The sequence below is a fragment of the Rhincodon typus genome, chromosome 27 (genome assembly GCF_021869965.1).
Source record: "Rhincodon typus isolate 14 chromosome 27, sRhiTyp1.1, whole genome shotgun sequence".
Classification (NCBI taxonomy): Eukaryota; Metazoa; Chordata; class Chondrichthyes; order Orectolobiformes; family Rhincodontidae; genus Rhincodon; species Rhincodon typus.
This window is the reverse complement of record NC_063358.1, coordinates 37,481,880-37,497,751: the sequence shown is the minus strand read 5'-3', so window position 1 is coordinate 37,497,751 and position 15,872 is coordinate 37,481,880. Positions and strand designations below refer to the sequence as shown.

General features: G+C 39.9%; 1 protein-coding gene across 2 annotated transcripts in view; it reads left to right on the top strand.

Moving 5' to 3' along the window:
• inpp5b (inositol polyphosphate-5-phosphatase B) overlaps positions 1 to 15,787 on the top strand; it is a 244,184-nt gene extending 228,397 nt beyond the window's left edge. For both annotated transcript variants that reach the window (XM_048613275.1, XM_020513305.2), the window contains one exon: positions 13,060 to 15,787. In XM_048613275.1, coding sequence (XP_048469232.1) covers positions 13,060 to 13,184 — 125 coding nt within the window. In that variant the 3' untranslated portion in view covers positions 13,185 to 15,787. The remainder of the gene's footprint in view (positions 1 to 13,059) is intronic.
• Positions 15,788 to 15,872: the final 85 nt, after the last annotated feature.

Sequence of the window (15,872 nt, the reverse complement as noted above, 5' to 3'; positions counted from 1 at the left end):
CATTCAACAACAAGCAATTTCTCCGAATCTCTCTCCTTACTCTTAGTGCCAGTTTTAAGTTGATTACTTCTTGTCACTGACTCTGCAATGGGAAGAAATAATCCCCTCTTTCTCAACTATTAGAGGTCTTCAAAATGTTAACACCATTTAAACTGAGACCCTGCCCACTTGATCTATTTCAAAAGGATGTTTAGCATTATGTGGAAAGGAACAGGCAGCTCCAAGCTAACGTTTATGATGCATTGGTTAGGCTACCTTTAGTATACTGTGTTCAATTCTGGTCTCCCTGCTATAGGAAAGATGTTGTTAAACTTGAAAGGATTCAGAAAAAAATTTACAAGGATATTGCCAGGACTGGAGGGTTTGAGTCATAGGGAGAGGCTGAATAGGCTGGGGATATTTTCCCTGAAGTGTTGGAGGCTGAGGGGTGACCTTATAGAAGTTTATAAAATCATGAGCGGTGTAGATAGAGTGAATAACCAAGGACTTTTTCCTAGGATAGGGGAGTCCAAAACTAGAGGGCATAGACTTGAGGTAAGAGGAGAAAGATTTAAAAGGAACCTGAGGGGCAACCTTTTCATGCAGAGGGTGGTGCGTGTATGGAGTGACCTGCCAGAGGAAGTGGTGGAAGCTGGTACAATTACAACATGTAAAAGGCATCTGGACGGATACATGAATCGAAAGGGCTCGAAGGGAAAAGAGCCAAATGTGTCAATTGGATCTAGACCAGTTTAGGATATCTCATCAGCATGGATGAATTGGACCTGTGCTGTATAAATCTATGTCTATGAGATGTCTGTGTTCTCGTAACTATAATTGCACTTCAAGGTGATCTGTAAAATTTGAAGCAATGAAATTTTGACACTTTAGAACAGTGAGCATAAGCAAATGGCAGTCAGCCACCATATTTGTCGTCCTGTCGTGCTGTGGCCTATAATACAGGACATCCCAAATGTTTTCATAACAAGACCCCATTTAAATACCTTAGACTTTTTGTGACCCCAAGGGATGCAGTGCAGTTCAACAGCTGGGGGTGAGGGTAAGTTAGTCTCTGGGGTTGGGGGAAGAGCTCAGTGTGGTGAGAGTTGTTTAAACTGCAGGTTTTTTTGTCCAATAAAAACAAGAACCTACATGTCATAAGTTTTATTTACAGAAAGTTTACCGATCTATCTCTTGGGCCATTTCTGTCATTACTGCTGTACATCTCACAACCCAAAAATCTTGACTCACGTCCCTAGTAGGGATCACGACCCGGATTTGTAAAGCCTCGCTGTAATACATGATCATTCTCTTCAGAAGTATATTGCCTACATGAATCAACAGCTCCTTTAAAGTTGTGCCTGTTGTCCTGCTTCTCCTGTAAGAGTGGTTTTCATTATATAACTAATATCTTTTGAAAAGATAGCCTGTTTTCTTGGGCAAGGCCAGTTCTAAAATGTTTTATATCAGTGAAATCAATTGCCTCTTCAAAATCCTTGGGATGATCATGTCATTGAAGCCAGTACAGTAGCTAGTGGTTGTGTTGGGGAATTTTGCAAAGGACACTTGATTCAAATTCAATAAATTAAGATCATAGAAAGTTATAGAGTGAAGAAATATTGAAAATGAAATTTGACAGCCATTGAAGCATAGATTCATTGTTATAGAACATAGAACATTACAGCGCAGTACAGGCCCTTCGGCCCTCGATGTTGCGCCGACCTGTGAAACCAATCTGAAGCCCATCTAACCTAAACTATTCCATTATCATCCATATGTTTATCCAATGACCATTTAAATGCCCTTAAAGTGGGCGAGTCTACTATTTTTGCAGGCAGGGCATTCCACGCCCTTACTACTCTCTGAGTAAAGAACCTACCTCTGACATCTGTCCTATATCTATTACCCTTCAATTTAAAGCTATGTCCCCTTGTGCTAGCTATCACATAGAGACCTGCAGCACTGAAAAAAAGACTCCTGATTGTAAAATTCTCATTGTTGTTTATAAATCCCAGTATGCTCTCATCCCTCCCTATCTTGGACAGCTCTACAACCCAACAAAATGTCTGTGGTTGTCTAATTTTGACCTCTTTCACATGCCCAATCAACATTGCTCCAACATCGGTGGCCATGCTTTCAGCTGTTCAGGCCGCAAGCTCTGAATTTCCCTCGCTGCAATTCTTACTCTCTCTAGCTCAGTTTCCTCCTTTAAGACACACCTTAACACCTTCCCGTTTGACCAGATTTTTGGTCAACTGACTTAATGTCTCTTTATGTGACTCAGTGTCATAATTTGTTCTGTAATGCTGCTTCTATGAAGTATTGATAACATTTCGTTAAAGGTGTTGATATGACACATCCTGTAGCCTAGCCAAAGTTATCTTGCCTGAAAAACAACACTGGCAATTAATCACTGAAGTTCACAATTGGGTAAGGTGGTCAGTAAGATAAATGGCATGCTTGTGTTGCGAATTTGGGTAAAGTTCTTGTGGACTGGGAGGCAGGAAGCTGGAATTTGGTGTTTGTAAAATTCTAGGGGGAAAGTATTGCGTGGTCCCTTTAAAAGATCACATGCTTTTCCTATGCTTAGAGATTTTAAAAAATGTCTGTGAGCAGTTTGAAAGTTTGCAAGTACCCAGAGCACCCAAATTGAAACGTTTGTATTAAAAGGCTGTACAGTTAGCAGTCTAAGCAGCAGTTTTTACCAAGACAACAAGTTTTGAATTTAGCCAATCAGTTTGAACCAAGCACTTCATAGAATCCCTACAGTATGGAAACAGGCCCTTCAGCCCAACAAGTCCACACCGACCCTCGGAGCATCCCACCCAGACCCATCCCCCTATAACCCACCTAATCTATATACATCCCTGAACACTACAGGCAGTTTTAGCATGGCCAATTCACCTAGCCTGCACATCTTTGGACTGTGGGAGGAAACCGGAGCACCCGGAGGAAACCCTGGCGCTGTGAGGCAGCAGTGCTAACCACTGAGCCGCCCAAAATAATCCAGTTCACAAGAGTGGCTATTTGGATGAGTTCTGAAGAGCATCCCAACCAGATCCAACCCCCTACCCTACCCTATCGTATCCTAGTAATCCATGGCCAATCCACCTAACCTGCACATCTTTGGATGGTGAGAGGATATTGGAGCACCTGGAGGAATCCTACACAGACACCGGGAGAACATGCACATTCCACCCAGACAGTCGCCCAAGGGTGGAATTGAACCCAGGTTCCTGAAGTTGTGACGTAGCAGTGCTAACCACTGAGCCACCGTGCCACCTATGTTAGATACCAAAAACCAATTAAATTTAAATCTGATGGTTTTCACAAGCTAGGACCAATCCTATTGTAAGGAGTATTGATATGTCATCAAGTGTATAAAAGATGGGTTCGGTGGGTGCAGTTGGACGAAACCACAGAGAGATAACTGCCATCCACCAGAATTAACAAGCATCGGCTCGTGAGAGAGAATCGCTGGCTGTCATGGTGCTTTTTCTAAGACTTAGAGGAGACTATCTAAAGAACAAAAGGTACCCACGGCACAACTAGTGAATATTCCTGACCGAAGAATCGACAGAAAAGGCACAGAGACATGTAACCTAGGGTAATTTCGGTTGTAATTTCGAGAGACTAAATTTGATTTTTATTTCATATAAGTGGGACTGATAATTATTGAAACAGGATACTATTATAATCTTGTTTTATTTGGGAATAGTTAGTAGTTAGAAGGGATTTATTCGGTTTGTGAATAGGTTAGTTGATATGTTCACTGTTAAATTAAAAATTGTTACTTGTTGATTGTAAAGTGAGTGTTCGGGATTTATTTTAATAAACCAGTAGAAGTTGCGGAAAAGCAGGTTGCACCACTTTTCACACTCCTTTTACAGATTATAGGGTGATGTGCCCCTCTCTAGGTGTTTTGGTTTTAATTCTCAGAGGTGGTCAACCTCCACTTTATAACATGTTGGGGCTTCGTGTCTGGGATTTGGACGAATCTGAACAGATTTGAACAGATTTAGGGTACGAAAGGTCCCAGCAGATTGAAACAGACTTGGGGATTAGTGTCCTAGATCTTTAAATAAAACTTCAGTGAGAAGTGGAAAATTGTTTAATTTTGGTTGCTTGTTGTTGGTTAAATCAAAAGTGGGGAAATGGCTCTTAACAGGGAAGGCAATGGTCTCCTGATATTATCACTGGACTGTTAATCCAGAGACCTAGATAATGTTCTGGGGACCTAGGTTCGAATTCTGCCATGGCAGATGGTGGAATTTGAATTGAATAAGTATCTGGAATTAAGAATCTAGTGATGACCTTGAATCCATTGTTGATTGTCCGGTAAAATTCTTCTGGCTCTCTAATGTCCTTTTAGGGAAGGAAACTGCCATCCTTACGTGGTCTGCCTACATGTGCCTCCAGACTCAGAACAATGTGGTTGACTCTTAATTGCCGTTAAGGATGACAATTAAGGCCTTAAGGCAGTTAAGGTTGGGCAATAAATGCTGGCCTAGTCAGCGATGCCCTCATCCTGTGAACGAAAATTGCTAAAGAGGTTTTGGGGGCCGAAGCTGCTTCCCAAATTTGCCAAGAAAGTTTAGAAAGACAGAGAAAGGGGACATTTTTTAAATTAGCAGGCAGGCTAATGTTGGGTTTAGCCAGGGATAATAAGAAAGCTGAAATAGTAACAGAATTAGTCAAGCATTTAGGTATATCAGAGAAACACTCAAGTACAGTGGAGTCAGAAAAAGTTAAATTGCCAATGAGACAACTGGAGTTAGATGAGAAAGAAAGGGAAAGAATAGTCCTGACTGAAGAGAAAGAAAGGGAACTGAAAGAGCACAAATTATGGTTAAAAACAGAGGAAAGAGGAAAGGAAAGAATTGCCCTGGCAGAAGAAAAAGAAAAAGAGAGAGTTTGAATTTCAGAAGTTGACAATTAAATAGGAAAGTCAACATAACAGGATGGAGGTGAAGGTAGAAAGTAGGCTTAATAAGGAGGCTAGTGATGATGAGCAAACCATCGTAGCCAAAGGCTTGGTAGGGATATATACAAATATGTCAAAACCTTATCACAATTCGATGAAGAATATGTAGAAGCCTTTTTCATTTCCTTTGAGAAATTGGCTAAACAGATGAACTGGCCAGAGACAATGTGGGTAATGTTAATTCAGACCAAGTTGGTAGGCAGGGTTAGTTTGCAGTGCTGTCAGAGGAGGTGTCAGGACAATATGAAGAAGTAAACCAAGCTACTTTGAGTGCCTAAGAATAGGTACCAGAAACATATAGACAAGCATTCAGAAATGTAAAAATGGAACCAGGTCAGACTTATATCGAGTTTGAAAGAATTAAACAGAAAATCTTCAATAGATGGATGAGAGCATTACAGATTGAAAAGAAATAAGGGGATCTTAGAGATGTTATTCTGCTGGAAGAGTTTACAAACTCACTTCCAGAAGTGATATGAACTCATTTTGCTGAACAAAGTTTAAACAGCGAGAAGAGCAGCAGAAATGCTGGATGAATACACATTAGTGCATAAATCGAAATGTAGCTTCTGACAGCAATTTAATTCCATGAAGGATAGAAATTGGGAAAGAGGGAGATTGTTCAATTAAAAACAAAAAGTAGAGTACACTGGGAACAGTTTATCACGTGAAAAAAGAAACCCAAGAGGGTGGAAAAGAGAAGAAAGACCTCAGGTGTTTTCACTGCAGTAAGGTGGAATACACAAAATCACAGTGCCGGTGTTTAAGAAAAGCACTGGGAAAAATGATATGGTAAAATAGACAAAATCAGTGGGATTAGTTGAGATAGTGACGGAAATCCCAAGAGAAGTCAAGTAGCTGCAAGAGAATGCACTGCCTAGTGCAGGTACGGGTTAGTGTATAGCGAGATAGCGCCTGATCTTTTCAAAGACTTCACCTGTGTGGGTAAAGCTTCCTCAGGTATAACAGGGGGAAGTAGGTAAAGAAGTTAACATATTTAGAGATACAGGAGCTCGTCAGTCTCTAATAGTATGAGGTGTAACTATCTGCGCTGCTTCTGAAATATTGCCTGAGACTGTGGTAATCTGTGGAATAAATGAAGAGAGATTTAGCATTCCCTGGTGTAAGATAAGGCTAGAAAGTCTAATCAAGACTGGGGAAGTGACAGTGGGAGTGATTGGAAAAATTGGCTATTCCAGGAATACAGTTTGTTCTTGGAAATGATGTAGCTGGATCAAAGGTAGGTGTGATGCCCATTGAGGTGGAAAAGCCAAAAGGAAACCAGGGAACTGAGGAGTTAAAGGAAAAATAACCTGGAATTTTTCCAGACTGTGACAAGATCCCATAGCTACAAGTTAAAACAAAAAGGGAAAACAAAAGAGAAAGACGAAGGGGTTGAGGTCCAGTTAGCTGACATCCTGTTTGATGAGATGGTAAAGAAAAAACCTAAGCAGTTAGAGGATCAGGCAGAGCTGTTTCATTCTGAAATATGAATGGAGTTACAACAGAAAGATGAGACGATAAAGGATTTGTATCATAAAGCCTACTCAGAAAAGGATTCAGAATGGGATCCAGAATGCTATTATCTTAAGGATAAAATCTTAAGTTGAAAGTGGAGACCTTGGCAGGTTAGTGCAGAGGAGAAATGGGCGGAAGTTCAACAGAGATAACAAGGTGTAGAGCTGGATGAACACAGTAGGCCAAGCAGCATCAGAGGAACAGGAGAGTTGACGTTTCGGGTCTGGACTCTTCTTCAGAAATTTTGAAACTTTGAATTTCAGAAATCTTCAGAATTTCTGAAGAAGGGTCCAGACCTGAAACGTCAGCTTTCTTGCTCCTCTGATGCTGCTTGGCCTGCTGTGTTCATCCAGCTCTACACCTTGTTAGCTCAGATTCTCCAGCATCGGCAGTTCCTACTATCTCTGGAAGTTCAACAGATTGTGTTGCTGGAAGCATACGGACCGGAAGTATTATGGGTAGCACACAGTAGGAGGTCATCTAGGGGTGAGGAAGACTCCGGCTAAGAAACAGAAGCATTTCTATTGGCCTGGGTTACATAAAGATGTGGTTGAATTTTGCCGTACCTGTCGGAAAGCCACAGGCAGTAATAAAACCAGAGCCTTTGATGCTAATTCCTGTATTTGGAGAACCTTTTACTCAGGTTATAAACGATTGTGTAGGTCTCCTCCCTCAAACCAAAAGTGGAAACTACATTTGCTAACCATGATGGATTTGTCTACCAGATTTCCAGAGGCAATTCCATTACGGAATGTCAAGGCAAAAAAGGTTGTGGAGGAATTGCTTGATTTCTTTATCCGTTATGGAATACCCAGGGAGATTCAGTCAGACCAAGGGTCCAATTTTACTGCCAGATTATTTAAGGAGGTCATGGGTAGTTTAGGCATCAAACACTTTAAATCAAGTGTACCATCCTGAATCCCTAGCAACATTGGAAAGGTGGCATCAGACCCTAAAGACAATGCTGAGGGCTTATGTCAAGGATTACCCAAATGTTTGGGATAAAGGTATCCCACATATATTATTAGCTATTAGAGATGCTCCAAATGACTCAACTCAATTTACTCCATTTGAGTTGATATTTGGACACGAAGTAATAGGGCCTTTAAAATTAATTAAGGAAAGGTTGATAGGTTTGAAGTCAGAGATCTCACAGTTGGATTATGTATTTGAGGTGAGAGAAAAATTAAACAGAGTAGGTGAATTAGCTAGACAACATTTGAAGGTGGCACAGCACCTAATGAAGCAAGAAGCAGATAAATCTAAAATTTGAATGTTTGCCCGTGGGGATTAAGTATTGGTGCTGTTACCAGTGGTAGGAGATCCCTTCAAAGCAAGATTTAGTGTTCCCTATCAGATTGAGAAGAATTTAAGTCAGGTGAATCATCTGGTAAAGATGCCAGACTGGGAAATAATTTATCAGGTATGTCGTGTGAACATGCTGAAACCTTACTACGACAGAGAAAAGGCACCGGACAAACAGGTAATAGTTACTGCCACTCGGAGTGAGGAGTCAAATCGAGATGATGTGGATTTTGATGTGCCTCAGAATATATTGAATAATGAAGAAGTCCTTAAAGAATGGAATAGGGTGGTGAGCTATCTGTCCCAAGAACAGAGAACTGAATTGAAAGACTTCTTACAGTGCTGTGAGGACCTACGTAGAAATAGAATGGGCAGGACTAACACCATCGTACATGAAGTTGACGTAGGGAATCCTGTCCCGATAAAACAACACCCCAACAGGCTTAATCCTCTCAGAACGAAGTAGAAGTGATGCTCCAAGAAGGCATTATAGAGACGAGTCAAAGCGAGTGGAATTCACCAATCGTGCTGATTCCCAAACCTGATGGTACTCATGATTCTGCGTAGATTATCAGAAGGTCAATGTTGTAACCAGATCTGACTCATACCCAATTCTAAGGCTGGAGGATTGTGTGGTAAAAGTAGCACAAGCCACGTACAACACAAAGTTGGACTTGCTTTGCGGCTACTGGCAAGTACCTTTGTCGGAAAGAGCAAGTTTCTGAAGAAGGGTCCCGACCCGAAACGTCGGTTTTCCTGCTCCTCTGATGCTGCCTGGCCTACTGTGTTCCTCCAGCTCCACACTGTGTTATCTCTGACTCCAGCATCGGCAGTTCTTACTATCTCTGCAGAAGAAGTTTCTGTTTTTGTAACCCCAAATGAGCTATACCAATTTAAAGTAATGCCCTTTGGAGTGGAAAATGCACCAGCTACTTTTCAAAGGCTTATGAACAGAGTTGTTGCAGGATTGACTAATTGTGCCATCTACATAGATGACTTAATGATCTTTAGCCGCTTGTGGAAAGATCCCATGGGTCATTTGGCAGAGCTCTTTGAGAGACTATGGTGCTACAACTTTTAGGATTGAGCGGATTCTGCAGGAAATTTGTATCAAACTTCTGTAGCATGGTGGCACTATTGACAGATTTGTTCAAAAAGAACACACAATTTTGGTGGTCAGGACAATGCCAGGAAGCATTTGAGAATGTAAAAGCAGTGTTAACCACCACAGCAGTTTTAGCCACGCCAAATTTCTTGAAAGCCTTCAGAGTCACCATTGATGCAAGGAATGTCGGTGTTGGAGCTGAGTTGTTACAGGAGGATGATTGGGGAATTGAAAGGCCAATCCATTATTTTTCAAAAAGTCTCAATATTCACCAGAAAATATATTCAACCAATGAAAAAGAGTTATTGAGTTTGGTAATCGCCTTACAACATTTTAATATTTACATTGCAAACAATGTATCAAAGATAATGGTGTATGCTGATTACAATCCTTTGACATTTCTGGAAAGATTTAAGGACATGAACACCAGGTTATTTCATTGGAGTCTCATGTTACAACCATTTAATTTACAGATTGTACATGTTGCGGGTCGTGAAAATATAATTGCAGATGCTTTATTGTGAGTTTAAATGAACAATGTTTAGATAAGGTAGAAATGGTAGTGTTCATTGTTATATGTAAATAGAATTAGTATATAATGTGTAACTTAGATTAACGAGCTATGTATTGAGTAACATAATGGAGTTAAGGTTTTGAAAAGAAAAAAAAGAACCCATCTTTTCATAATGATGGGGTTTTTTTTTCTTACGAGGGGAGGTGTTGCAAGGTTGGGTAGAGCACTTGTGAATTGGGAGGCAGGAAGTTAGAATTTTGTGTTTGTAAAATGCTATTGGAGAAAGCATTGCATGGTCCTTTTAAAAGATGACGAGCTTTTTCTATGCTTAGACATTTAAAAAAAATGTCTGTGAGCAGTTTGAAAGTAAGTACACAGAGGGCAACCAAACTGAAACATTTGTATCAAAAGGCTGTACAGTTAGCAAGCCAAGCAGTAGTTTTTACCAAGACAGCAAGTTTTGAATTTAGCCAATCAATTTGATTCAGGCACTTAGTTACCAAAAAAAAATTAAATTTAAATCTGATGGTTTTGACAAGCTAGGACCAATCTTATTGTAAGAAATATTGCTATGTCATCAAGGGTATAAAAGACGGAGTTTGGGGGTGTGGTAGTTGGATGAAACCACAGAGAGATAACTGCCATCCACCAGAGTTGATATTGCTGTGCTCGCAAGAGAAAATCGCTGGCTCTCATAGTCTCCTCTAAGTTTTGGAGAAAGCACCATGTGAAGAACAAAAGGTACCCATGGCACAACTAGTGATTATTCCTGACAGAAGAATTGACAGAGAAGGCACAGAGCATTCAGGAAGAAATGTAACCCAACTGTAATTTCGAGAGAGTAAATTTGATTTGTAGTTTATATAAATGGGATCGATATTTATTGGAACAGCATACCATTAGAATCTTGTTTTATTCAGGAAAAGTTAGTAGTTAGAAGGGATTTATTTAGTTTGATAATAGTTTAGTTCACCATTGGAGTTAGATTTTAAAAAAAAGTTACTTGTGGATTGTAAAGTGAGTGTTAGGGATTTATTTTATTTGACCACTAGAAGTTGTTGAAAGGCAGGTTACACCACTTTTCACACTCCTTTTACAGACTATAGGGCGAGGTGCTCCTCTTTGGTTGTTTTGGTTTTAGTTCTCGGCGGGGGGGTGGGGTCGTGGGGTCAACCTCCACTTTATAAAACTTGCCTTCGTCGGTCAAGGCACAGAGTATAAAAATTGGCAAGTCATGTGCTAGCTGTGTAGAATTTTAATCAGGCCACAATTGGGAATATTGTGCACAGTTCTGGTCACCAGACGACCAGCAGGATGTGGAGAATTTGGAAAGGGTACAGTAAAGGTTTGCCAGGATGTTGCTTGGTTTGGAGGGTATTGGTTATGAAGATTGGTCACACTCAATTTGTTTTCACTTGAACGTTGGAAGTTGAGGGATGGCCTGAGGGAAGTTTACAAAATTATAATAGTCATGAATAGAATGGCAAGCTGGAGTGTTTTTCCCCAATATAGACATGTGAATTACTAGGGGGTCATAGGTTTAAGGTAAAAGAGGGAAAGTATAAAGGAGATGTGAGAGGGAATTTTTTTTTTTACACAGAGGATGGTAAGTGCCAAGAATCTGCTGCCACAGGTGGTGTTGGAGGCAGGTATAATATAAGAGGCATCTTGACAGATACATGAATAGGCAGGAAACAGAGGGAATACTGACCACACAGAGACAAGGGGCTTTTAATTTAGAAAGGCATCATATGTCGACGCAGGGTTGGTGGGCTGAAGGGCCTGTATCTGTGCTGTACTATTCTTGGTACAGTGTGCAGTCTTTCTTGGCATTGATTTGTATAAGGCCTTGTTGTCAAAGACAAGAACAGAGATCTGGGGAAACACAGCATGTCTGGCAGCATCTGTTGGAAAAAAAGCAGGGTTAATGTTTTGAGGTGTAACTTAAAATGTTAATTCTCCTTTTTCTCTACAGATGCTGCCAGACCTACTCTGTTTATCCAGCATGCACTGTTTTTTCAGATTTCCAGCATCCACATTTTTGTGTTTATACAAATCAAAGACATTAAGTTGTGAACCAACCTAATGCATGGAGCAAATGCATTAGGTTGGTTCACAACTTAATTTGTGTGTAAAGACTACATAGGCTTCCTTTCTGAAGAAGGGTCTAAGCCCGGAACGTCAGCCTTCCTCCTCCTCTGATGCTGCTTGGCCTGCTGTGTTCATCCAGCTCTACACCTTGTTATCTCATAGGCTTCCTTTGTTATTTGTCTCATGTACTACAACATGAGAGGGGACATGACTGAGTTGTATAAAATTGGTAAGTATAGGTAGGGTAGACAGGAAGAAACTGCTCCCCCCTCCTTGATGGAGGGATCAGTGATCAGTGGCATAGATTTAAAGTAAGATGCAGAGGTTTAGAGGAGATTTGAGGAAAAACTTCGTCACCCAGAGGGCGGTGGGAATCTGGAACCCACTGCCAGAAAGACTGGGAGAGGCAGAAACTCTTATAACAATTAAGAAATATTTAGATGTGCACTTACAATGTCAGGGCATACAAGGCTATGGCACAAGTGTTGGAAAATGGGATCAGGACAGTTGAGTGGGAATCAGTGTAGATTAGCAAACACAGAGGCAACAGGAGAACAAGGCTTGCTCTAAGTTAAGTCATGGCCAGCAGAATTTTGAATGGCCTCATGTTTATGGAGTGTAGGATGTCGGAGACTAGCCAGGATTGTGTTGGAATAGTTGAGCTGGAGGTCACAGCAGCATGAATGAGGGCTCCTGCATTGGATGAGTTGAGGCGGGTGAAGTCGAGATGCGACAGAAGTGGAAAAATAACCATTCTTAAAGATGGTGCGAATATGAGGTCAGAAGCTCAGCTCTGGATCAAATATGACATCAAGGTTGGGACGAGAGAATGGAGTTGAGTGGGAACCGAAAACAATGGCTTCAGACTTTGCAGTATTTACATGAAGGAAATATCTGTTAGATTTTCACTTCTGCAGATCCAGCACTGAAGAGTGCACCTGATCATGGAGTGATACAGTAGATGCTGTAAAAGAAAAAAGAGGCTTGCACTTATATGTTCTGAAGAAGAATCATACTGGACTTGAAACATAAATTCTGTTTCTCTCTCCACAGATATTTCCAGACCTGCTGAGATTCTCCAGCATCCTCCATGTTTGTTGCATTTGTATAGCACCTTTGTTTAAGACATCACGTGGACTTTACAGCATATAAAGTACTTTTAAAATGCAGTCACTGTTGTAACATAGAAAACACAACTCACAATTTTGTGTTACTTCTATCACACAGCACTGTCATAATGATCAGATAATCTGTCCTTTTAATGTTAATTGAGGGATAAATATTGCCAGGACATCATAGCAACTTCAGTCCTCCTGCCCTTTATCAGAATAGTATTGTGAGATTTTTTTCATGAACCTGAGAGAGACTGGATGATAGGAATAAAAAATCTTTTGGAAATGTTAGAATGCATCAGGTATAGATGAATATTGTTTTATGTATAAGTAATTTACAGTTTTTAAAAGGTACCTCTGGATTCTGTACCACACTCTTCATTTGATGTTCAGATTCAGGATTCCAGTCTATAATTTGAACTTTACAAGCTCCTTTTTCCTCTCTTCACAGCAAGCATCTTTGGAGCACTCTTGTTGAGACCACCTCCTAATGCCACAAATCAGGGTGATGTTATTGAGAATAAGAAGGCAGCACAGATGTTCATTGCACGTTTGTTATCGCTGAAGGATTGTTAACCGAAGCAGCCTGACCCAGCCAACATAGTGTTTATTTTCTAGTTTTCAATAAAATTGTACAATTTCAGTCAAGAGTATTTTTGTATAAAGATAAAGGTAAATATCTTTAGAGTTATGCAAGCAATTTTGGAATACAAAATGAAGATTCTACTTGCTTGTAATCTAATTACCTTCGTATGTTTAAAGATTCAGAGCTGGAGTCATTCTTGTGACCTCCATTTTAGAGAAGCATTTTACAATGCTTTTGATATCGTATTTTGTCATGCCACAGGTGCAGGGAACTGACAATTTTGTATGCACGTAATTTTATTGTTGTTTGAAAATACAGTCACCATTTAACCAAAAAACCCAAGAAAACCCAGAACAGATGGAAATCAGAAACAAAAACAGAAATTGCTGGAAAAGCTCAGCAGGCCTGACAGCACCTGTGGAGAGAAATCAGAGTTAACGTTTTGGGTCCAGTGACCCTTCCTCAGAGCAGTCACTGGACCCAAAATGTTCACTCTGTTTTGTCCTCACCATTTAGTCTGTCCCTGCTTGCATCAGGCACATAGTGCATACCATTTGCTATATATTTTCATTACAAAGGCAGTACTTCACTTGATTTAAGCACAGAAAGTATTTGAGGTTATTTAAATAATTGCTTCACATATAATTCAAATGTAATTGCTCATTCAGTCACTTCAGGCTGTCCCAACTTGTAGAGTTGACTGAAACTGGAGTTGTACGGACAGTGCTGGCTATGGTGATGAAGTGACCAAACCACTGTCTACTTAGTTCCATTCTGCTCTCTCTATGTGATATAATGAAAACTTTACATATTGCATAGTCTGTAGCCAGGTGTATTTTTTAAAAATATCAGATAAATATAACAATATAGAGTCTCGGAAGTCCTCTTCAGATTAACAACAGCCAATTTTGACTGTGAGTTGGAGAGAATTGGGAGACTGCTTTGAAGGAGGCACTTTCTGACCGTTATTTCCCAGAGCGCATCCATAAGAAATATTGAAGGAGTAGGTATTGATGACAGTACTTAAACAATAATGTTAAATCTTTAATTTCTGAAGTTGTCAAAATTCTGCATAAAATTGATCTAACCCACTACACTGGGTACTGCATTTGGTGGACAATCACATTCGTAAGATATTTAAAAAGTTAGCAGGATCATAGTCTTTGTGGATTGAACGTCAGTCATAAGAAGTTGCCCCCGTGCAACAAATATGGTTTGTTACCTTTTGAGTTGACAAAACATGCAGTGATAGATGTGATTTCAAGCTACTGATACCAGGGTAGAATTAATTTGATCAATATGCCTGTCCAAGTACACAGACTCATTCACAGGGAGAAAAATGGTACCAGACTTATGCAAAACATTTCCTATGTTTAAACAAAGTGAATCATCAGAGTAAAGAATTTCTAAGTGAAAAGATTATATCAGTGACTAAAAGAGAAACTGATGGAGCAATATGGAGCATTTACAGATCTCAGGCCATGAAATGAATCTTCATTGATCTGTTTAGAGTTATAAAGGGGATTGTGTATATATGAAAGCTTTTCTTTCCTTAGTCCTGATCAAAGGTTTGACAAAACGAGTTACGGTTAAATCAGGACTTCTGTATAAATTTGCTTATCTTTGTAACATAGCAACTGCAGTCAGAGCAAACAAGCATTGAACAAAATGGAAGGTGTAATAAATACCAGTAATTCAACACCTAAATTCTGGTGTCTCCAAGTGAAGTGGTTACCCTAGTATTAAATTTGTACACTTCGGCAAATTTGTTAATCTGACACTGAACTTGCATGTTGAGTTGATTTATTCCATTTATGTTTGGATCATGTGTATTTTTAAATCTTAAATTCATTGTAATGACTCTTATGATTGTTGTATCTTTTTATTACTCCCGTCCATTTATTACTCCTTCTCAGTAATTTGATGTTGTATTTTCCATTTTATTTTTCTAATTTATGGGCCAAATTTTAACTCACTCAAAAGCAATTCACCTACACAAAATCAGAATCAAGCCATTGTACGTGCTTTACGGTGTGAAGTAATTTCAATCTTTTCCGTGAAACAGAATTCTGAAGCTTTTATTATATTTAAGGCTTTTCTGGTTTGAGTGATTTCACATGTTGGACAAAACTCAGGGATTCCTCCATGATATTATTATTCACTGTTGTCTTATTCCATTTTACTTGTCTGAGGGAAGTTAACATTTTCGCCCCTTGCTCGCCGTTTCTCCTCAAGATCTTCCTGAGAGCCTTTAGCTTTTGAAGCCAATACAGCAGTGAGGCTATGAAAGGATGCCCACTCCCAAGCCATTGATACAATATTGTTCTTGACAAGCTGCCAGGAGACACCTCACAGTGGTTACAAATAACTCCTTATTTGTTATATAGTTTCTCCATTTCCTTCTCTACCTCTCATGGAGTAACTGAACAGCTTCCTACCTACAGCAACTTCATGGAGGAGGGGAACTGAGTAGAGTTTGAGGTTTGAAGTTGCATCCCTACACTACACCTCGACTATACTTTAAAACTGTACTGCGACATAAAAAACAATCTTACCACTCTTCCATAGATAACAAGGTGTAGAGCTGGATGAACACAGCAGGCCAAGCAGCATCAGAGGAGCAGGAAGGCTGACGTTTCGGGCCTAGACCCTTCTTCAGAAAATTTCTGAAGAAGGGT